Raw genomic sequence first — 23,374 nt, 5'->3', positions numbered from 1 at the left:
GAGCATGAGGCCCCAGGCAGGGAGCTCGCTGAGGAACAGGGACAGCGTGGAAAGCAGGAGGTGAGTGATCAGAACGGGGTGAAGAGGCAGAACGGGAACCGGGTGTAACAACTTGGTTTATTAGATATAGCATAAAACAAGTTTGAAGCACAAAATAAACACATCCCTCTAGGCAAAACAGCAAAACAAAATAAAATGGTAGTACTACGTGCAGTCCGTTCATTAGTGGGGATCAGCACACTATGGGTTAGCAATATCCTTTAACAAACGCCACGTGCACAGACACTTTCCTGGAGTACTTCGTCCCCTGACACTTTGCAAACCGACTTACTCCAGATATTTAAGACCAGACTATGTGACTATCATATGATTGTGACATCACACAGGTCCTGTCAGCACATGGCGGTGCTGGCTCTGCAGGTGGAGATAAGGTGCACAGTCTGCCACCTGCTCTATGAATGTCCATATAAAAACCAGCCCATTATTCAACTTAACTTAAACCTCACAACACGTAGTGCACTGGAGGAAAAATTCTCTGGGTTTTATATCACTGACACCATTAAGCGTAGTGACACATATGTCCCCTCCAGTACTTTACTAGTACCTCAGAGTGCCAGCTTTGCAGAAGGAGATAAGGTGGACATTCTCCCACCCGCTCTATGAATGTCCACATAAAAACCAGCCCATTGTGCAACTTAGCTTAAACCTCACAGCACATAGTGTACTGGAGGAAAGATACTCTGGGTTTTACAACGCTGATGCCATTAGTGACACATATCTCCCCTCCAGTACTTTACCAGTTACTTTGTCACACAAGGTATGAAAACAGACATTTCTTCAAAACTTAAAGAGGTTGTCCACTACTCTATCATTGAAGACGTATCCTCAGAATCTGCCACGCTTGCTGATCAGTCATTCCTGGTGGCGGTGGTGGCCACCGGCCGGAGCTGCTCAATTGCACAGCTGCTCCATCTTCTGATAGTAGCCACAGCTGGGTACTGCACATTCACCTTCTATTGATTTGAATAGGAGGCTGATTTGTAATACCCAGCTTTGTCTACCATCAGAAAATGGAGCAGCTGTGCAATTGAGCAGTTTCAGCTGGCAGCCCCCACTGCTGACACTGAGAACGGCTGATCGGAGGGGGTGTTGGGTGTCGGACCCCGACCAATCAGACATTGATGACCTATCCTTAGGATAGGTCATCAATAGCAAAGTAGTGGACAACCTCTTTAACCCCGATCTTTTTTCAGTTTTGCGCTTTCGTTTTTTCCTCCCCTTCTTGTCAGAGCCATAACTTTTTTTATTTTTCTTTCAATATGGCCGTGTGAGGGCTTGTTGCTTGCAGTACGAGTTGCACTTTTGAACAACACCATTTATTTTACCATGCCACGTACCAGAAAATGGTAAAAAAAAATTCCAAGTGCAGTGAAATTGCAAAAATAAGTGCAATCCCACACTTGTTTTTTGTTTGCCTTTTTTCAAGGTCATTATGAGTTCATAGACACCAAACATGTTTAGGTTCTTTTTTTATCTAAGTTGTGAAAAAAAAATTCCAAAATTTGTTTAACCCCTTAACGACCGTCGATACACCTTTTAACAGTGGTAGTTAAGGGTACTTAAATCACAGCGCCGTTTATTCACGGCACTGTGGAGAAAGTAAATAGCGCCGCCCCCCAGAGTCGGATTTTCTCCGGGGTCTCAGACCGCAGATCATAAATTGGGTCAGTTTTTACTGACCCCGCTTTTGTGATCACCGTTACTAACCCTATAAAGGCGATCGCAAAAAAAAAAGCCACAATTTTGCATTTGATTTCTCTCTCCTCCGATGTGATCGCACATCAGAGGAGAGAGAAATAGGGTCCCCGATCCCCCCGATACCTCCTGGTGGTCCTCGTGGTCCTCGGGCACTCCTACCTCCTCTGGTGGGCGCCGCCATCTTGGTCCGGGAAGAAAACGGCAGGTGCATGCGCAGTGCGCTCGCCAAATCTGCCGTCTGACAGATTCGATTCATTGCAGGTACATTTTGATCACTGTGATAAACCCTATCACAGTGATCAAAGTAAAAAAAATAGTAAATAACCCTCCCGTTTATCTCCCCCTTAGTTAGGTAAATATAATGAAATAAAGAAAATAAATTTATTTTCATTTTTGCATTAGGGTTAGGGTTAGAAGTAGGGTTACATTTAGGGTTAGGGTTAGAATTAGGGTTAGGGTTAGAATTAGGGTTAGAATTAGGGTTAGGGTTGGAATTAGGGTTAGGGTTGGAATTAGGGTTAGGGGGTTAGTATTAGGGTTAGGGTTAGAATTAGAGTTAGGGTTGGAATTAGGGTTAGGATTAGGGTTAGGGATTAGCATTAGGGCTAGGGCTGGGGTTAGGGTTAGGGTTGGGATTAGGGTTCGGGAAGTGTTGGGGTTAGGGTTGGAGCTAGAATTGAGGGGTTTCCACTATTTACCAACTTTGGGGTCTAATTTCTCCTGTTACCATTGGGAAAATAAAAAAATAGGGGGCTAAAAAAATCACTTTTGTGGAAAAATAATTTTTTTTCATTTTCACGGCTCTGCAATATAAAATTCAATGAAGCACTTGAGAGTTCAAAGTGCTCACCACACATCTAGGTAAGCTCCTTGGGGGGGTCTAGTTTCCAAAATGGGGTCACTTGTGGGGGTTCAATTTCTACTGTTTAGGCACATCAGGGACTCTGCAAATGCAACATGCCGCCCGCAGAACATTCCATCAAAGTCTGCATTCCAAAATGGCGCTCATTCCCTTCCGAGCTCTCCCATGTGCCCAAACAGTGGATCCCCCCACATATGGGGCATCAGTGTACTCAGGACAAATTGCACAACAACTTTTGTGGTCCAATTTCTCCTTTTACCCTTGGGAAAATAAAAAATAGCGGGCTAAAAAATAATTTTTGAGGATTTTTTATTTTCACTGTTCTGCGTTATAAACTTCTGTGAAGCACTTGGGGGTTCAAAGTGCTCACCACACATCTAGATAAGTTCCTTAAGGGGTTTAGTTTCCAAAATGGTGTCACTTGTCAGGGGTTTTCACTGTTTAGGCATGTCAGCGGCTCTGCAAATGCGACATAGTGTCCAATCTCAAATCCAGCCAATTCTGCACTGAAAAAGTCAAATGGTACTCCTTCCCTTCTGAGCTCTGCCATGCACCCAAACAGTGGTTTTCCCCCCACATGTGGGGTATGGGCGTACTCAGGACAAATTGTATAACAACTTTTGGGGTCTAATTTCTCCTGTTACCCTTGTAAATATAAAAATTTGGGGGGAAAAGATCATTTTTGAGGAAAAAATGATTTTTTTATTTTCAAGGCTCTACGTTATAAATTTCTGTGAATCCCTTGGAGGTTCAAAGTACTCACCACACATCTAGATAAGTTTCTTAAGGGGTCTAGTTTCCAAAATGGGGTCACTTGTTGGGGGTTTCCACTGTTTAGGCACATCAGGGGCTCTCCAAACACAACATGGCATCTGATCTCAATTCCAGCAAATTCTGTGTTGAAAATGACGCTCCTTCCCTTGCGAGCTCTGCCATGCGCCCAGAAAGTGTTTTACCCCCACATATGGGGTATCGGCGTATTCAGGAGAAATTGCGCAACAAATTTGGTGGTTCATTCTCTCTTTTAACACTTGTGAAAATAAAAAAAATTGGTTCTGAAGTAAATTTTTTGCATAAAAAAGTTAATTGTTAATTTTTTCCTTCCACATTGCTTCAGCTCCTGTGAAGCACGAAAAGGGTTAATAAACTTTTTGACTGTGGTTTTGAGCACCTTGAGGGGTCCAGTTTTTAGAATTTTGTCACTTTTGGGTATTTTTTTCATGGTCACCCCTCAAAATGACTTTAAATATGATGTGGTCCCTAAAAAAATGGTTTTGTAAATTTTGTTGTAAAAATGAGAAATCGCTGGTCAACGTTTAACCCTTATAACTTCCTTACAAAAAAATTTTGTTTTAAAAATTGTGCTGATGTAAAGTAGACATGTGGGAAATGTTATTTAATAAGAAAATTGTGTGACATATCTCTCTGATTTAAGGGCATAAAAATTTAATGTTTGAAAATTGCAAAATTTCCAAAATTTTCACCATATTACTGATTTTTTCATAACTAAGCACAAGTCATATCAAAGAAATTTTACCACTATCATGAAGTACAATAAGAAAAAGAAAAAGAAATCTCAGAATCAGCAGGATCCGTTAAAGCGTTCCAGAGTTATAACCTCATAAATTGACAGTGGTCAGAATTGTAAAAATTGGCCTGGTCATTAAGCTGCAAAATGGTTCTGTCACTAAGGGGTTAAAAAAATTGCGCAATTTTCCAATACCCACAGCGTCTCCATTTTTTGTAATCTCGGGTTGGGTGAGGGCTTATTTTTTGCGTGTCAAGCTGACGTTTTTAATGACACCATTTTGGTGCAGATATGTTCTTTTGATTTTTTTGATCGTCCGTTATTGCATGTTAATAAAACGTCGCAGCAACCAAAAAAACATAATTCTGGTGTTTTGACTTTTTTCTCGGTACGCAATTTAGTGATCAGGTTAATCTTTTTTTATTGATAGATCGGGCAATTCTGAACCCAGAGATACCAAATATGTGTATGTTTGGTTTATTTTTAATTGTTTTATTTTGAATGAGGCGAAAGGGGGTGATTTGAACTTTTATATTTTTTTTATTTTCTTATATATTTAAAAATATTTTTTTACTTTTGACATGCTTCAATAGTCTCCATGGGAGACTAGAAGCTGCCACAACCCTATCGGCTCTGGTACATAGAGGCGATGATCAGATCACCTCAATAAAGCAGAATTACTCACTTGCTATGAGCGCTGACCGCTATGGTTGCGCTCCCAGCAAGCTGGTACTGACAACCATAGAGGTCTCCAGGAGATCTCTGGTTGTCATGCCTGCGATCACGTGACACAGGTCTCCGGTGGGCAGATTTCCGGCCCGATGGCTGGACGCGCGAATTAAAGTTTGACAGTGACATTTAATGGGTTAATAGCCACGGGTGGATCGCAATTCCACCCGTGGCTATTCCAGGCACATGTCAGCTGTTCAAAACAGCTGTTCAAAACAGCTGACATGTCCCAGGAAAGATGTGAGCTCACCGTCGGAGCCCACATCAAAGGGAGGGAGTCCGACGTCGGTGTACTGTTACGCCTCACGTCGAAAACGGGTTAAGTGTGATCATTGTACGGTGAAGATTTGCGGCTGATACAGAGTTTGTGGAGATAAAGGAATAATGAGGAAAGTTTCTGCCAGACAAAATTCATCAGATTAGTAGAGCAGCAAACAGGTATTTAAAGCTGCTGGTGCCTCTGGAATCTCCCAAGCATCAAGGTGTAGGATCCTATTCGGCCACCCCTTAAACAGGGCTTACAAACAGAAACTGTTGCTGCGGGCCCAGATATACATGAAGCCTAATTTTAAAACAGTCTTGTTTACTGATGAGTGCCATGCAACTCTGGTTGATAATCATATCCCAACAGGGCTGCGTCATCAGCAAGAATGTGGCAAAGTTGTGTTATGAGTCAGAATCATGGGGAGAGAGCTGTTAGGACCTTTCATCGTCCCTGAAGGTGTGAAAATGAAAAAAGAAGAGCCACCATCTGTTACAAAATGCATACCTCTGAGTCATTGGCTGCTATGGGCATAAAAGGAGAGAAACCTCTTCTTGCAGTCACCATCCACCCCTGACCTCAACCCTATTGAGAACCTTTGGAATATCCTCAAGCAAAAGATCTATGAGCAAGAAAGGCAGTTCACTTTAAAACAGCAGCTCTGGGAGGTTACTCTGACATTATGCAAAGAAATTCAAACCATAAACTATCCAAAAATTCAATGGATGCAAGAATTGTGAAGCTGAAATCAAAGAAGGGTCTCTAAGTTATTATGTAACTTGGCCTGTTAAGGGTTTTTGATTTGACTAAATATGACATATTAATGCTGCAAATTCGACAAATGACCATTTTCAGTTCTTTATAACCTATTAAATGTTTGGAAACTCTGTTGCATAATTTGTAACAGTGCATTTTGAGTTTTTTTAGTTTTGAAAAAATACTGTTGTCATTGGGAGATTTGTCCAATAAAATTTGATTTACATTCTAGCGGTTGATGATTTGAACATCATACCGATTCATTTGCATCCACCATTTAGGAAAATTAGAGAAAAATAGCATTTGCATAATAATTTGGAACGCGGTGCAATAAAAATAAAGACTGGTTTCCACAGTAACCAGATACATATTACTAGAGTATTTAGAAGTTCTTTTAATTAAAAATACATATATTGTATTTTCTTTCGATGTAATACTGATTAAATATATTTATATTTTCCTTACAGACAACTTTGTGAAGCCAGTTGTCAGCTTGGAATTACCTTCCAATGAAGATTTGATGCATGACAATGTCAGAATCATTTGTTCAGTGTTGGGCACTAACTTAGACACATACCAAATTTTCATGAATTTTAATGATAACATTAGTAATAATGACATTAAAGAACATACAAGAAATAGCCTTCGTGTGGAATACAGCAGCAATGTTTCTCAAGAGCTTTGGAAATCTGTAAAGACAGTGTCTTGTGTGGCACAATCTCCATGCCTTTTGGTCAGCATTAAAGAATCAAAAAAAGTTGGTAAGTGTAATTTAAGTGAATATATATGTAAAAACATGTCCAATTTGCCCTTTTTTCTCTGTTTTCTTGTGTTGTTCCAATACACACAAAGGAAACAAAGGAAATAAACGTGTATAGCAAAATATTTGTATTTGCAGTTTATGGGAGAAATTATTCATTTTCTGAAACAATTTCAAGGAGGCCAACACTTGTGGCAAATAATTTTTTTATATAAAACAGCAGCTCTGGGAGGTTACTCTGACATTATGCATAGAAATTCAAACCATAAACTATCCAAAAATTCAATGGATGCAGGAATTGTGAAGGTGAAATCAAAGGAGGGGCTCTAAGCTAACATGTAACTTGGCCAGTAAAAAGTTTTTGATTTAACTAAATATGACCTATTAATACTGAAAATTCAACAAATGACCTTTATACATATACAGCTCTGGCAAAAATTAAGAGACCACTACAAAATTTTCAGTTTTTATGATTTTTCTCTTTATAGGCATATTTTTGAGTAAAATGCAAATTGTTCTTTAATTCTATAAAATACTGACTGTCTCCAAATTTCCAAGCAATACATTTTGTATTTATTTTCAGAAAATGAGAAATGGTCAAAATAACAAAAAAAATACAGTGCTTGCAGACCTCAAATAATGCAAAGAAAACAAGTTCATAATAATAACAATCTATATTTATATAGCTCCAACATATTACACAGCGCTTTACAGTTTAACAGTTTCAAGACACAAGTCATAAGTAACAAAGTTAACAAAACAATAATTAAAGCAAAATTAGACAACCCTGTGTTAGGCATTGGATTTCTGTCGCTGCACAGTGAGAATCCCGAGCCTTACTTCCAGCGGTCTCCCATTCCTCTCCAGCCACAGACGAGGTTGCTCAGCAAACGTGTTGGTCCAGCTGCTCTGCCCAGACCAGCTCCGTGGGTTCGCTTGCTGCTGTCACCTCTGGCACATCTATGGCGATACATGCTGCTCAGCAGCGAGATTCTCCAGGGACTAAGTCCCCATGTTAGGCCACTGAGCATGCCCGTGGAGTGATCTCCCATTGGAGATCGAAGGTCACGTGCTCAGGTCCTCCTCGTGTTCGGATTGGCCCATCTGTGAAGCCAGGAAGGTCCCAGATGCTCACGGCTATAAAAGGTTCGCATGGCCGCTTGGCCATGCGCTAGGATACTCTGTATTTTCAGGCCATGAGGAGTGAGTGATGTATGCACGTATGAAGGTCTCTGGTGACTGACTCATTAAGAAACCCCTACCTTTGGTACGCATGTGTTGTGCAGCCTAGCCTGCTAGCGCCCAGGCTTAGGTGTAGGTAGGACCGAGGTTGAGTCAGGCATCAGTTCTCACCAGGGACTCAGCACGCCTCAGTGCACATGCTCCACTTCATAGCCAGCGTCTATAGCGGCCCTCGCGGCAGCGACGCCGCACGCTCAGTGGGCCTAGAGGGACTCTAACCACGTGTCCTTGGGGTAGAGTTCTGTGGCTGTACACTGTGCACTCTTTTGGGCGGGCTCTGTGAGCTAAACAGGCTCCGGCATCTACGTTCAGCGGTTGTGCGACTCTGTGCATTAACAGAGTTCTCACGTGTTCACATTGGGTGACGTAACCCACGTGTGACTGTTTTTATGCCGCTCTATTCTTCGGCCATTACCTAGCAGCAGTGTACCACCTCTGCACGGTGGACCCCGGGCTGCGAACGCACCTACTATTATTTTATAATTTGGTGCGTTCCGCCAGCCCTAACATTATCCTAGCGCCAGGGTCTGGCTAGTAATGGCGGACGAACAGCGACTGCTGCAGTACATCCGGCAGCTGCAGGGCAGGTTGGCGGCTCTTGAGCGTCCAGCCTCAGCTGCGGATGTTACTGCAGTCGCTGTTCAGGCAGCCACAGAGGCTGTCTCCCGTGTGATCACTGCCATCCCTGCCCCGACTTTGTCCCGCCTCCCACTGCCCGAGAAGTTCTCGGGTGATAGTGCCTCTTGTAGGGGTTTTGTGAGCCAGTGCTCAATACAGCTGGAGCTGCTGGCAGCACGATTCCCCTCCGAGCGGGCCAAAGTGGGATTTATTATCTCTCTCTTGTCGGGCAGGGCTTTGGAGTGGGCCACACCGATGTGGGAGCGTGGTGATCATGTGATGCAGAGTGCCTCTCGGTTCCTGGACACTCTGAAGCATGTCTTCCTGGGACCGCGAGTCACCCATGACACCGCGCTCCGGCTGCTGGCATTGTCACAGGGTTCGTCCATGGTCAGCCACTTTGCCATCCAGTTCCGGACGCTGGCCTCGGAGTTAGAGTGGCCAGATAAGGTCCTCATTCTGGCATTCTGGAGAGGTTAAGCTGGCCATGTGAAGGACGCTCTGGCCACCAGGGAGATTCCTGCTACACTGGAGGAGCTTATCACCGTCTCCACCCATATAGACCTTCGCTTTGCCGAGCGAAGGTTGGAGCGGACCCAGTGTAGGCAGAGGTTTAGGTTGGCACCCAGTTATACTAAACCTCTGGAATCTCCCGATCCGGCGTCCGAGCGTCAGGGGGCTCCCCGCGAGGGATTCAGGCCCCGGCCCGCTCGAGCCCCTGTGATCTGTCATGGTTGCCGGCAGCCCGGTCACTTTGCCAACCAGTGCCCACAGCGGCTGGGAAGACGCTCGCCCCTAGTGGCCGTAGGAGGCGGCTCACTAGAATCCGCGGCGTTTTCCTCCAAGTTGTCCTTTAAGGGAACATTTGGGTTTGGTTCTTCCACTCTGGCGGTGGAGGTTTGCATAGATTCCGAAGCGGAGGGCAATTTTATGTCATCTGCCTTCACTCAATGGCACGCGATACCACTGCTTATGATGTCCAAGCCAGTCACTGTCAGAGTAGTGAATGGCGCAACTCTGCCCTCACAATTACCCACCAAACCGCTCCACTGTTACTCTCGGTGTCTCCATTTAATCAGGAGATGATATCCCTCCTCGTCATGCCCGAGGGTATCGAGCAGGTCCTTCTAGGGGTCCCCTGGTTGTGGTATCACTCTCCCCATATAGAGTGGTCCTCGGGGAGAATTCTTGGTTGGAGTTAGTCATGTGAGGGTAGATGTCTGAGGGAATGCGTCCAGGTTGCCTCCACTGAGGTCCCTGCAGATCTTTCCTCGCTTCCCAAACACTATCGACAGTATGCGGACGTGTTCTCCAAAAAGGCGGCAGAGACACTTCCACCGCATCGCCTCAATGACTGTCCTATTAACTTCTTGCCTGGTGCTGAGCCTCCTCGGGGTCGAGTCTATCCCCTATCTCTCCTGGAGACAGAGGCCATGTATCAATACATCAGGGAGAATCTGGCAAGAGGATTCAACAGGAAGTCAGTGTCACCAGCGGGGGCGGGATTCTTCTTCATCCAGAAGAAGAGTGGGGAACTACGTCCTTGCATCGATTGCAGGGGTCTTAACGCCATCACCATTAAAAATAAGTTTCCTCTACCCCTGATATTGGAGCTGTTTGATAGGCTACGGGGAGCGAGAGTGTTTACCAAACTTGATCTGCGGGGGGCTTACAACCTGATTCGCATCCGTGATGGGGGCGAATGGAAGACGGCATTTAACACCAGAGACGGGCACTATGAATATCTGGTGATGCCCTTCAGGCTCTGTAATGCCCCAGCCGTCTTCCAAGACTTTGTGAACGATATCTTCCGGGATATGCTTACCAACTCGGTAGTAGTCTATCTGGATGACATTCTCATCTACTCTCCAGATATTGACTCCCACCGGAGAGATGTTTGCAAAGTTTTCGACCTCCTGCGGGCAAACTCCCTCTATGCCAAGTTGGAGAAGTGTGTGTTTGAGCAGGAGTCCTTGCCTTTCTTGGGCTATATCATCTCAGCCCAGGGTTTGGCCATGGATCCTGCCAAGATACAGGTGGTGATGGATTGGCAGGAACCCCATTCTCTCAAAGCAGTGCAGCGCTTTAAGGGGTTCATAAATTACTATCGCCAATTCATTCCCCACTTCTCAACTTTGGTAGCGCCCTTGGTAGCCCTCACCAAGAAGGGTGCAAACCCCAAGTTGTTGTCAGAACCTGTCTCCAAGGCCTTCTCCTCCATTAAATCCCATTTCGCTAGCGCTCCCATTCTACATTGCCCAGATGTGGATAAACCCTTCATTCTGGAGGTGGATGCCTCTTCCGTCGGTGCTGGAGCGGTCCTCTTCCAGAAGGACTCGCAAGGTCGGAAACACCCATGCTTCTTCTTCTCCAAGACCTTCACACCGGCGGAGAGGAATTATTCCATCGGGGACAGGGAGTTGCTAGCAATGAAGTTGGCCTTTTCAGAGTGGAGACACCTCCTGGAGGGGGCTTGCCACCCTTTCCAGGTGTTCACCGACCACAAGAATTTGGTCTATTTACAAACAGCCCAGCGGCTGAATTCTTGCCAGACCAGATGGTCTTTGTTCTTCTCCCGTTTCCACTTCACCCTGCATTTTCTCTCCAGGGAGAAGAACGTCCGGGCCGATGCTCTCTCCCGCTCCGTGGTGTCATCGGAGGAGGAGCCTCAGCTGATAGTCCCGTCTAAGAGCCTGAGGACCGTGGCTCCGGTCGCCCTCGAGTCTGTACCTCTGGGCAAGACTTTTGTCCCTGCTCATCTGCGACCGGAGGTCCTCTCTTGGGCTCATTCGTCCAGGCTGGATGGACATTTTGGACCAAACGGACCTCTGAGCTTCTGGCGAGGACGTACTCTTGGCCGCATATGGCCCGTGACATCAGGGACTATATACGGGCGTGCTTCTCTTGCGCCCAGAATCGTCCCTCTCAGCAGTGGCCCACTGGGTTACTCTACCCTCTGCCGGTTGCTGACAGGCCCTGGGAGATGGTCGGTATGGACTTTGTGGTGGGTCTGCCCAAGTCCAGTGGTAGCACCTTCTGTTGTGAGTTCATTCTCTGGTCCACCAGTTGCGAGTTCTCCTTCCAGACTCCCTCTGGTGGTGACAGGAGGTAGTAAGGCTGATTTGATCAGTGAAGATCTGCCACCTGGAGATGGGGATGATGATTGGACCTCAGGAATCTCAGACTGGATTTAAGACAGCCGACGCCCTATTCTTGTGCTGGTGATTCATTCTGGCTTGTCAGGTCTTGGTTTTCAGCTCTGTTCCAGTCTTCTAAAGCTAAGTTTTTCTGCTATTGTTCACACTTGATTTTTGTTGGTCTATTCAGTTTTTTGTGTGGTCAGCCTAAATTTCCACTCTTATTTATCTGTATTTGCCAATTTGCTTTTTTGTCCCTTACTTGATTGGCCTCTTTTTGCTCTGTCTCAGAATATTTCAGAGTGCTGATATAGGGGGAGAAGTCTAGTAACTTCAGGGTTAATTTTGCTATCAGAAGTGTTGGGCATTATTTTTGTAGGGTTTTTTGCAGATTGCAGACAGTGTCTTTCCTTTCCTTTCCTTTCCAGTTAGTTTGGGCCCCATCGTTTGCTCACCTATTTTTCTGCCTGTGTTTGTGCTTTCATCTTGTTTCACATCAATACATGTGTGGGGGCTGTCTTTCCTTTGGGGTATGCTCTGGGGCAGTTAGTTTTCCCCTTTCATGCTTCAGGCTTATTTAGTTCTTCGGCTGTGACGAAGTGTCTAGGAACATTGTAGGTATGCTCCACGGCTGCTGTTAGTTTTGTGTTTAGGATCAGGAATCTGCAATCTGCATAGTTACCAACCTCTCTGGTTTTCTGTGACTTAGCTTGTTTTGCTTTTTTCTCCTCGGTGACCCATTCATAACAGAATCACCAGCCATACCGCAGATTCTAGGGTACTCAAAAGCAGGAAAAAGTTGTTAAAAAAAAGAAAAAAAAAGTGTCAGAATTTTTTTTTTTTTACATTTTTTCCTCTTTTTCTCTAGGGCCGTAGGAGGATTTTTTCCTAATGGAGATTAAGCAATTGTCTGATCGTGTGGAGCAGCTTGCTACTGAAGTGCAGGGAATTTCCACCTACCTCATTCAGTCAAATGCTGCTGAACATAAGATCCCTACACCTGATGTGTTTTCTGGGGATCGGTCTAAATTTCTGAATTATAAGAATAATTGTAAATTATTTCTGGCCTTGAAGCCTAACTCATCGGGGAGCTCTGTGCAGCAGGTTAAAATTGTCATCTCTTTGCTGCACGGCGATCCCCAGGATTGGGCTTTTTCTCTGACACCTGAAAATCCTATTCTGACTAATGTGGATGCATTTTTTCAAGCCTTGGGGTTGTTGTATGATGAACCTAATGCTGTTGATCAAGCTGAGAGAACCCTGTTGGCATTAAACCAGGGTCAGGATTCTGCAGAGTTATACTGTCAAAAATTCTGAAAGTGGGCGGTCCTTACTACATGGAATGATAGTGCATTGGCAGCTCTCTTTCGGAAGGGTTTATCAGAGACAGTAAAAGATGTTATGGTGGGATTTCCTGTTCCCTCTGGTCTGGATGATTCTATGTCATTAGCCATTCAAGTTGATGATAGTGCATTGGCAGCTCTCTTTCGGAAGGGTTTATCAGAGACAGTAAAAGATGTTATTGTGGGATTTCCTGTTCCCTCTGGTCTGGATGATTCTATGTCATTAGCCATTCAAGTTGATCGGCGTTTACGTGAGCGTAAAACTATACGGGAGGTGCTGCCACCTTTTGAACAAACATCTGAACCTATGCAATGTGATGGGGTTTTGTCTAGGGCGCAACGTCAGGAGTTTAGAAGGCGTAATAAGCTGGGTTTTTTCTGTGGAGATGTCTCTCACACTATTTCTGTCTGCCCTAAATGAGAGAAACGTTTTGCACACACATTTGCTGTGGGCAGTGTACAACCTAAGTTTCTATTGGCAATTACTCTGATCTGCTCCTTATCCACGTTTTCCACGAAGGCTTTTGTGGATTCAGGAGCAGCGTTGAATCTGATGGATTTGGACTTTGCTAAACGTTGTGGTTTTTCCATGACGCCTCTGCGGATGTCTATTCGTATGAGGGGTATTATTAATGCTACTCCTTTGGCGGAGAATAAACCTCAGTTTTTGACCCAGGTGACAATGCGAGTTGCCCCAGACCACCAAGAAAATTGTACATTTTTGGTGCTGCATAATTTGCATGATACTATTGTTCTGGGTTTTCCTTGGTTGCAAACTCATAATCCAGTTTTGGATTGGAAATCTGGGTCTGTGGTGAGTTGGGGTTGTCAGTGTGTTCTTAGGGACGCTCCTGTTTTCCCCACCTCTCCTCAGTTTCATGATATTCCTGATTATCTAGCCAATTTTTTTGATGTATTTAGTGAGAGCAAGTCTGCGTCTTATGACTGTTCAATTGAGTTGATGCCTGGGTGTAAGTTTCCCAAGGGTCGGCTTTTCAACTTATCAGTACCCGAACATGATGCTATGCGATCCTATATTAAGGAGTCATTGGAGAAGGGTTATATTAGACCATCCTCGTCACCTTTAGGTGCTGGGGGGTTTTTTGTGGCCAAGAAAGATGGTTCATTAAGACTGTGTATTGATTATCATTCCCTTAAAAAGATGACGGTTAAATATCAGTACCCGTTGCCTCTGATGTCTGATTTATTCTCCAGAGTTAAGAGTGCCTGCTGGTTTACTAAGCTTGACCTCAGGGGGGTGTATAATCTTACTCGCATCAAGCACGGGGATGAATGGAAGACGTTTTTTAATACTCCGGAGGGACATTTTGAGTACCTGATGTTGCCTTTTGGGCTTACTAATGCCCCTTCTGTCTTCCAGTCCTTTATGAATGATATTTTCCGTGACTTTGTGGATAAGTTTTTGATCATCTATCTGGATGATATTTTGATCTTTTCTAGTGATTGGGATTCTCATGTGGAATACGTCTGGACTGTGTTCCGGATTTTGAGGGAGAATTCCTTGTTTGTTAAGGGATCGAAATGCCTCTTTGGTGTACAGAGGATTTCATTTTTGGGATTTATCTTATCTCCATCGACTATTGAAATGGACCCGGCCAAGGTACAGGCCATTTATGATTGGGTTCATCCTACTTCTTTGAATGCCCTCCAGAAGTTTTTGGGTTTTGCTAATTTCTATCGTAAATTTATTGGTAATTTTTCTGGTATTGTCAAACCACTGACTGATCTGACCAAGAAGGGCACTGATGTGCTGAGTTGGTCTCCTGAGGCTGTCTCAGCATTTCAGGAGCTTAAGCAGAGATTTACTTCAGCTCCAGTTTTACGGCAACCTGATGTCTCACTTCCATTTCAGGTGGAGGTAGATGCTTCTGAGATTGGTGCAGGAGCTGTTTTATCCCAAAAAGACCCTGTGACTTCTAAGATGAAGCCCTGTGCCTTCTTTTCTCAAACGTTCTCCCCATCTGAACGCAACTATGATGTGGGGAATCAGGAATTGTTGGCCATGAAATGGGCATTTGAGGAGTGGAGACATTGGTTGGAGGGAGCTAGACATCAAGTTGTGGTCTTCACCGATCACAAGAATTTGATTTATCTGGAGTCGGCCAAACACTTGAATCCTAGAAAGGCTAGATGGGCCTTGTTTTTCAAGCGTTTTAATTTTGTGGTCTCTTTTCTTCCGGGCACTAAGAATAGTTAAGGCTGACGCCCTTTCTAGGAGTTTCTTTGCCAATTCTCTTAATGTGACCGAGCCTACTACCATACTAGGTGAGGGGGTAGTTCTTTCTGCCATTTCGCCCGATTTGAGACCCGCCCTGGAAGAATTTCAGGAGGATAAACCTGAGCGCTGCCCTATGGGAAAGTTGTATGTTCCTGACCAGTGGAGAAAGAGAGTGATGTCTGAAATTCATTGCTCCGCATAGGCTGGTCCTCCAGGTATTTTTGGTACCAGAGATTTGGTGAGTCGGTCTTTTTGGTGGCCTGCCTTATCTCGTGACGTCAGGAAATTTGTACAGTCCTGTGGGACTTGTTCTCGGTCTAAACCCTGTTCTCGTTCTAGTGGGTTGCTGATGCCCCTCCCGGTGCCCAAGAGGCCATGGACCCATATCTCAATGGATTTTATTTCTGATCTTCCTGTCTCTCAGAGAATGACTGTTATCTGGGTGATTTGTAATAGATTTTCGAAGATGGTCCATCTTGTACCACTCCCAAAGTTGCCATCTTCCGCTGAGTTGGTGGCCTTGTTTTTACAACAGGTGGTTCGGTTACATGGGATTCCTGAGAACATTGTGTCCGACAGAGGAGTCCAGTTTGCTTCCAGATTCTGGAGAGCCTTTTGTTCCATTCTGGGAATTCAGTTATCCTTCTCCTTCGCGTTTCATCCCCAGACCAATGGAAAGACTGAGAGAATAAACTAGACCTTGGAGCCTTATTTGAGATGTTTTATATCTGCTGATCAGGATGATTGGGTCTCATTTTTGCCCTTGGCCGAATTCGCACTGAACAATAGAGCTAGTTCTGCCACTTTGATGTCACCCTTTTTCTGTAATTTTGGGTTTCATCCTGATTCTCTTCAGGGCAAGTGGAATCTTCATCCTGCCCAGGTGTGGACACTGTGGTTAAGAGAATGCAGCAGATATGGGACCAAGTGGTGGATAAGTTGTCACTCTCTCAGGAAAAGGCCCAGCGATTTTCCAACCGGCATAGGACCATTGGTCCCCGGTTTAGAGTGGGTGATAAGGTTTGGTTGTCGTCTAAGAACATTCCTATGAAGGTTGCATCTCCTAAATTTAAGCCAAGATTTATTGGACCTTATAGGATTTTGGAGATTCTTAATCCTGTTTCGTTTCAATTGGCTCTTCCAGTTACGTTCAAGATCCATAACGTATTTCACAAATCTCTGTTGAAGAGGTTTGTTGAGCCAGGGGTTCCTATGGCAGCACCTCCTGACCCTGTGTTGGTTGAAGGCAATGTGGAATATGAGGTAGAGAAAATGTTGGATTCTCGTTTGGTTAGACGGAGACTCCAGTATTTGGTCAAATGGAAGGGTTATGGTCAGGAGGATAATTCTTGGATCTCTGCCTCTGATATTCATGCCAATAGATTGGTTTGTGCTTTTCACCGGGCCCATGCTGATCGGCCTGGTGGCGTGGACGAGGGTTTGGTGACCCCTCCTCGGGGGGGTACTGTTGGGAGTTCATTCTCTGGTCCACCAGTTGCGAGTTCTCCTTCCCTCTGGTGGTGACAGGAGGTAGTGAGGCTGATTTGATCTGTGAAGATCTGCCACCTGGAGATGGGATGATGATTGGACCTCAGGAATCTCAGACTGGATTTAAGACAGCCGACGCCCTATTCTTGTGCTGGTGATTCATTCTGGCTTGTCAGGTCTTGGTTTTCAGCTCTGTTCCAGTCTTCTAAAGCTAAGTTTTTCTGCTAATGTTCACACTTGATTTTTGTTGGTCTATTCCGTTTTTTGTGTGGTCAGCCAGCCCCGGCTGGGGCTGCGCTGAATTTCCACTCTTATTTATCTGCATTTGCCAATTTGCTTTTTTGTCCCTTACTTGATTGGCCTCTTTTTGCTCTGTCTCAGAATATTTCAGAGTGCTGATATAGGGGGAGAAGTCTAGTGACTTCAGGGTTAATTTTGCTATCAGATGTGTTGGACATTAATTTTGTGGGGTTTTTTGCAGATTGCAGACAGTGTCTTTCCTTTCCTTTCCAGTTAGTTTGGGCCCCATCATTTTCTCAGACTATTTTTCTGCCTTTGTTTGTGCTTTCATCTTGTTTCACCGTCAATACATGTGTGGGGGCTGTCTTTCCTTTGGGGTCTGCTCTGGGGCAGTTAGTTTTCCCCTTTCATGTTTCAGGCTTATTTAGTTCTCCGGCTGTGACGAAGCATCTAGGAACATCGTAGGTACGCTCCATGGCTGCTGCTAGTTGTGTGTTTAGGATCAGGGATCTGCAATCTGCATAGTTACCAACCTCTCTGGTTTTCTGTGACTTAGCTTGTTTTGCTTTTTTCTCCTCGGTGACCCATTCATAACAACCGTCATTTGGGTGGTCACCGATCATTTCTCCAAGATGGTGCATCTGGTACCACTCTCTCGGCTACCTTCGGCACAGGGCCTGGCAGCGTTGTTTATTAAACATGTTTTCCGCCTGCAAGGCATGCCGGATAAGATTGTCAGTGACTGGGGTCCTCAGTTTGCGTCTCCGTTCTGGACAGAGCTCTGTTCTCTGCTCAGCATAGAGCTAAATCTCTCCTCAGCCTATCATCCCGAGACGAACGGGTTGGTTGAGAGAGCCAACCAGACCCTGGTGACATATCTGCGACATTTTGTCTCGGCCAGGCAGGATGATTGGGCACCCTTGCTGCCATGGGCGGAGTTCGCCTTGAACAACGCTGTGGCCGTCTCCACCGGTCAGACCCCATTCCTCTTAAATTACGGCCAGCATCCGTGCGTCCCCGTGCCCATGCACGTGTCATCCACCGACTCTAGGGTGGCAGACTGGCCGGTGGAGGCACGTGACATTTGGGATTGCATGCAGGATGCTATCCGGGCCTCCAAGGAGAGAGTGAGGTCCTCCGCTGACACTAGCCAGAGCCCGGCTCTGACCTTCGCTCCTGGCGACTTAGTGTCTCTCTCCGCTCGAAACATCAGGCTGCGGGTGGAATCCGCTAAGTTTGCACCACGCTATATTGGCCCTTTCAAGGTCCTCGAGCAGATCAACCCACACTTGGCTATCTCGGACACATTTCATATGTCTCTCCTTAAGCCGGTGCACATGTCCTGGTTTTCTGAGCCATCTGCCGGGACATCAGACCTGTCGTCAGATGAGTTTGAGGTCAATGCCATCGTAGGATGCAAGATGATGCGGGGCAAAAAGTTATACTTGGTGGATTGGAAGGGTCATGGTCCAGAGGCTCGGACCTGGGAGCCGGTGAAGAACATCCACGTTCCTCTTCTCATTGCGGAATTTGAGAGGAGTGAGGCTCAGAGAGGGGGGCCCTAGGAGGGGGGGTAATGTTAGGCGTCGGATTTCTGTCGCTGAACAGCGAGAATCGCAAGCCTTACTTCCAGCGGTCTCCCCTTCCTCTCCAGCCGCAGAGGAGGTTGCTCAGAAAACTCGTCGGTCCAGGCGCTCTGCCAAGACCAGCTCTGTGGGTTCGCTTGCTGCTGCCACCTCTGACACATCTATGGCAATACATGCTGCTCAGCAGCGAGATTCTCCAGGGACTAAGTCCCCATGTCAGGCCACTGAGCATGCCCGTGGAGTGATCTCCCATTGGAGATTGAAGGTTAAGTGCTCAGGTCCTGCTCGTTTTCAGATTGGCCCATCCGAGAAGTCAGGAAGGTCCTGGACGCTTGCGGCTATAAAAGGTTTGCATGGCCGCTCGGCCATGTGCTAGGATAGACTGTATTTACAGACTATGTGGAGTGAGTGATGTATGCACCTATGAATGTCTCTGGTGAATGACTCATTAAGAAACCCCTACCCTTGGTACGCATGTGTTGTGCAGCCTAGCCTGCTAGCGCCCAGGCTTGGGAGTAGGTAGGACAGAGGTTGAGTCAGGCATCAGTCCTCACCAGGGACTTGGCACGCTTCAGTGCACGTGCTCCACTTCATAGCCAGCGTCAATAGCGGCGCTTGCGGCAGCGATGCCGCACGCTCAGTGGGCCTAGAGGGACACTAACCCCATGTCCTTGGGGTAGAGTTCTGTGGCCGTACACTGTGCGCTCTTTTGGCCGGGCTCTGTGAGCTAAACAGGCTCCGGCATCTACGTTCAGCGGTTGTGCGACTCTGTGCATTAACAGAGTTCGCACCTTTTCACATTGGGTGATGTAACCCACGTGTGACTGTTTTTACGCCGCTCTATTCTTCCGCCATTATCTAGCAGCAGTGTACCACCTCTGCATGGTGGACCCCCGGCTGCAAACGCACCTACTATTATTTTATAATTTGGTGCATTCCGCCAGCCCTAACACCCTGCTCCTGAGAGCTTACAATGTACAATGAGGTAGGGGAGATACAAAGTACAGGTGTGTATTTACAATGATGGTCCAGCCATCTTGAGGCAGTGGGGGATAGATGGGGATAGTGAATGGGCTACACATGCACACTTTCACATAAAATGGCTTTGATTAGTGAACGTGATAGGCCGCTCTGAACAAATATGTTTTGACTGAGCGCCTAAAACTATGCAAATTGTGGATAGTCCTAATTTCTTGGGGTAGAGCATTCCAGAGGATTGGTGCAGCATGGGAGAAGTCTTGGAGTCAGGAGTGGGAGGTACGGATTAGTGCGGAGGTTAGTTGAAAGTCGTTTGCAGAGCGCAGCGGTCGGTTAGGCCGATAGACAGATATGAGGGAAGAGATGTAGGGGGGTGCTGCACTGTGGAGAGCTTCATGGGTGAGAACAAGTACTTTGAATTGGATCCTATAATGAATGGGCAACCAATGTAATGATTGGCGAAGAGTGGACGCGTCCGAGTACCGATTAGCCAGATGGATGACCCTGGTTGCTGCATTAAGTATGGACTGGAGAGGGGAAAGTCGAGTAACGAGGAGGCCAATAGAGCATTACAGTAGTCCAGGCGGGAGTGGATCAAGGCGACATTAAGGGTTTTTGTTGTTTCCATGGTGAGAAAAGGGTGGATTCTAGAGATGTTCTTTAGGTGTAAGCGGCAAGAGCAGGCAAGAGATTGTATATGGGATGTGAAGGAGAGATTGGTGTCAAACATAATACCCAGACAGCGCGCCTGCTGCCGGGGTGTTATTATGGTGCCACCCATGCAGAGGGAAATGTCAGGTTTAGGGAGGTTAGTAGATGGCGGGAGCAGAAGAAGTTCAGTTTTGGGCAGGTTGAGTTTCAGATAGAGGGCGGACATGATGTTGATGACTGCGGACAGACAGTCACTGGCATTCTGTAGTACAGCGGGGGTAAGGTCAGTGATGACGTGTATAGTTGTGTGTCATCAGCATAAAGATGGTACTGAAAGCAAAATCTGTTGATGGTCTGTCCAATTGGGGCTGTGTAGAGAAAGAAGAGAAGGGGGCCAAGGACTGAGCCCTGAGGTACCCCAACAGTGAGAGGAAGAGGAGATGAAGTGGAGCCAGCAAACAAAACACTGATGGAGCGGTCTGAAAGATAGGAAGATAACCAGGAGAGAGCAGTGTCCTTAATGCCTAGTGACTGGAGCCTAGGGAGTAGGAGACAGTGGTCAACAGTGTCGAAAGCTGCAGAAAGGTCGAGAAGAATGAGCAGAGAGTGTTCACCATTACATTTTGCTGTCAGAAGGTCATTGGTAACTTTGATGAGTGCAGTTTCAGTCGAATGTAGGGGGTGGAAACCGGACTGTGAAGGGTCTAGGAGGGAGTGAGTGAAGAGATAACGGGTTAGGCGGGAGTAGACTAGGCACTCCAAGAGTTTAGACTTGAAGGGGAGATTGGAGACTGGTCTGTAGTTGTTTTTGCAGGATGGGTCGAGAGCAGGTTTCTTTAATCATGGAGTAACGATAGAGTGTTTGAAGGAGGATGGGAAAATGCCCGAGAAGAGGGAGAGATTAAATATTGTAGTTAGGTGAGTTGTGACGACTGGAGAGAGAGACTGGAGGAGATGTGAGGGAATGGGGTCGGTAGTGCATGTAGTCAGACGAGAAGAAGAGAGGAGTCTGGAGACTTCTTCTTCTGTGATGGGATCAAATGTGGAGAGTGAGCCAGGGGAAATGCAGGGAGGGATGGGAATCACAGCACTTAGTGGTTGGGAGCAGATTTCCTGACGGATGTTATCTATTTTCTCTACAAAGTGGGAGGCCAGGTCATCAGCACAAATGTCTGTGATAGGGGCTTGTGCTTTGGGCCTGAGGAGGGAGTGAAAGGTGTAAAAAAGTTTCTTGGGGTTGTTGGCTAGTGAAGAAATCAGGGTGGTGAAGTATGTCTGTTTGGCAGGTGAAGGGCAGAGATATAGGTTCTTAACATAAATTTGAAGTGGATGAAGTCTTCTGGTGTGCGGGTTTTCCTCCATAAGCGTTCAGCACTCCTAGAGCATCACGGGAGAAGTCGAGTTTGCGATGTGAGCCAGGGCTGTTTAACTCTGTGTTTCGAGGTTCTGAGGGTGAGGGGCGTTACTTGGTCAAGGGTGCTTCTGAGAGTGTCATTGTAATGATGTACAGCCATATCAGGACAGGAAAAAGAGGAGATTGGGGACAGTGATGAGTGTATGTAGTCTGAAAGTGTATGAGGGTTAATGGCTTGTAAATTTCTGAATGTGTGGTAGGTAGGAGTGTGCTGGGGTGGGCGAGGATTTGTGAGCGTGAAGGAGAGAATGTTGTGGTCAGAGAGGGGAAGCTTTAAGTTATTTAGGTAGGAGATTGAACAGAGCCGGACAAAGACCAGGTCAATGGTGTTACCTTCTTTGTGTGTCAGAGGTTGAGAGCTGTGAGAGGCTGAGAGAAGAGGTTAGTGATAGAAGCTGGCATGCAGATGTGGAAGTGGGGCTGTTAATGGGGATGTTGAAGTCTCCCAGGATAAGGGTTGGGAGTTCTGAGGACATGAAGTGCGGCAGCCAGGCTGAGAAATGGGCAAGGAAGTGGGAGGGTGAGCCTGGGGGCCGGTATATAACCGCTACTCTGAGGGAGAGGGAATGGAAGAGCCTGATGGTGTGGACCTCAAAAGAAGGGAATGCGAGTGATAGAACTGGGGGGATGACCTGGAAAGTGCATTGTGGGGACAGCAGTATGCCGACTCCACCACCAAGTCTGTTTGTGAGTCTCATAATCATGTAGAAACAACAATACTAATGTTTTAATTCAGGTAGAGTTCAGAAATAAATATTTTGTGGAATAACAATGATTTTTAATCACAGCTTTCATGTGTCTTGGCATGCTTTCCACCAGTCTTTCACACTGCTTTGGGGTGACCTTATGCCACCCCTGATACAAAAATTTAAGCAGTTCTTCTTTGTTTGATGGCTTGTGACTATCCATCTTCCTTTTGATTACATTCCAGAGGTTTTAAATAGGGTTCAGGTCTGGAGATTGGACTGCCATGACAGGGATTTGATGTGGTGGTCCTTCATCCACACATTGATTGATCTAGCTGTGTGGCATGGTGCATTGTCCTGCTGGAAAAACCAGTCCTCAGAGTTGGGAAACATTGCCTGAGCAGAAGGAATCAACTGTTTTTCCAGGATAACCTTGTATGCGGCTTTATTAATATGTTTTTCGTAAAGATTAACCTGCCCAATTCCATCCTTGCTGAAGCATCCCAGATCATCACAGATCCTCCGCCAGATTTCACAGTGGGTGCAAGACTCTGTGGCTGGTATGCCTGTCCAGGTCTCTGTCTACCCATTAGATGACCAGGTGTTGAACAAAGCTGAAAATTAGACTCATGAGAGAACATAACCTTACTCCTAACTTCAGCCTGGCTCTCCTTTGCTTCTCATTGATGAAAGGCTTTTTCTAACTTCACATGACTTGAGTGACATTCGAATAAGATGGCGGTTATCCCAGTCAATGGAGAGTCGTTTTTGCCCTCTGCCGATCTGTAGCTTTGTTGTCCCCAATGTCTGCTGCTTGACCTTGTTGTAATGGACTGCCATCTTAGAAATTTTAAGGATGGAGGCAACATAACACTCACTATATCCCTCTGCTAGTAAAGCCAGAATTGAACCCTTCTTTTCCTCACTCAAGACTTTTCAATTCCTTTGGCATGGTTAAACGTTATTTCTTCATTCCTATTACTTTTGAGATATTACTAGCACTTGTTTTGCCATCCAGCTTGTCCTGTTGCAAGAGGATTGTGAACACCACAACTGAAGTCAGATGCATTAAATTAGGCATGAGAAAGCATCACAAA

The 23,374-nt window shown here is 45.9% G+C and overlaps 1 gene segment (V, D, J or C); it reads left to right on the top strand.

The window, feature by feature from the left end:
- Positions 1 to 23,374, top strand: part of LOC141089199 (Ig mu chain C region secreted form-like) — a 101,825-nt gene that overhangs the window by 64,205 nt on the left and 14,246 nt on the right. The window contains 1 exon segment of the C gene segment in view: positions 6,363 to 6,656. Within this exon segment, the coding sequence occupies positions 6,363 to 6,656 (294 nt within the window).

The sequence above is a fragment of the Dendrobates tinctorius genome, unplaced genomic scaffold, assembly GCF_039654945.1.
Source record: "Dendrobates tinctorius isolate UK_male_01 unplaced genomic scaffold, ASM3965494v1 ptg000044l, whole genome shotgun sequence".
In the NCBI taxonomy this organism is placed as follows: Eukaryota; Metazoa; Chordata; class Amphibia; order Anura; family Dendrobatidae; genus Dendrobates; species Dendrobates tinctorius.
The sequence above is the reverse complement of the archived record's forward strand: the minus strand, read 5'-3'. Positions and strand labels throughout refer to the sequence as shown.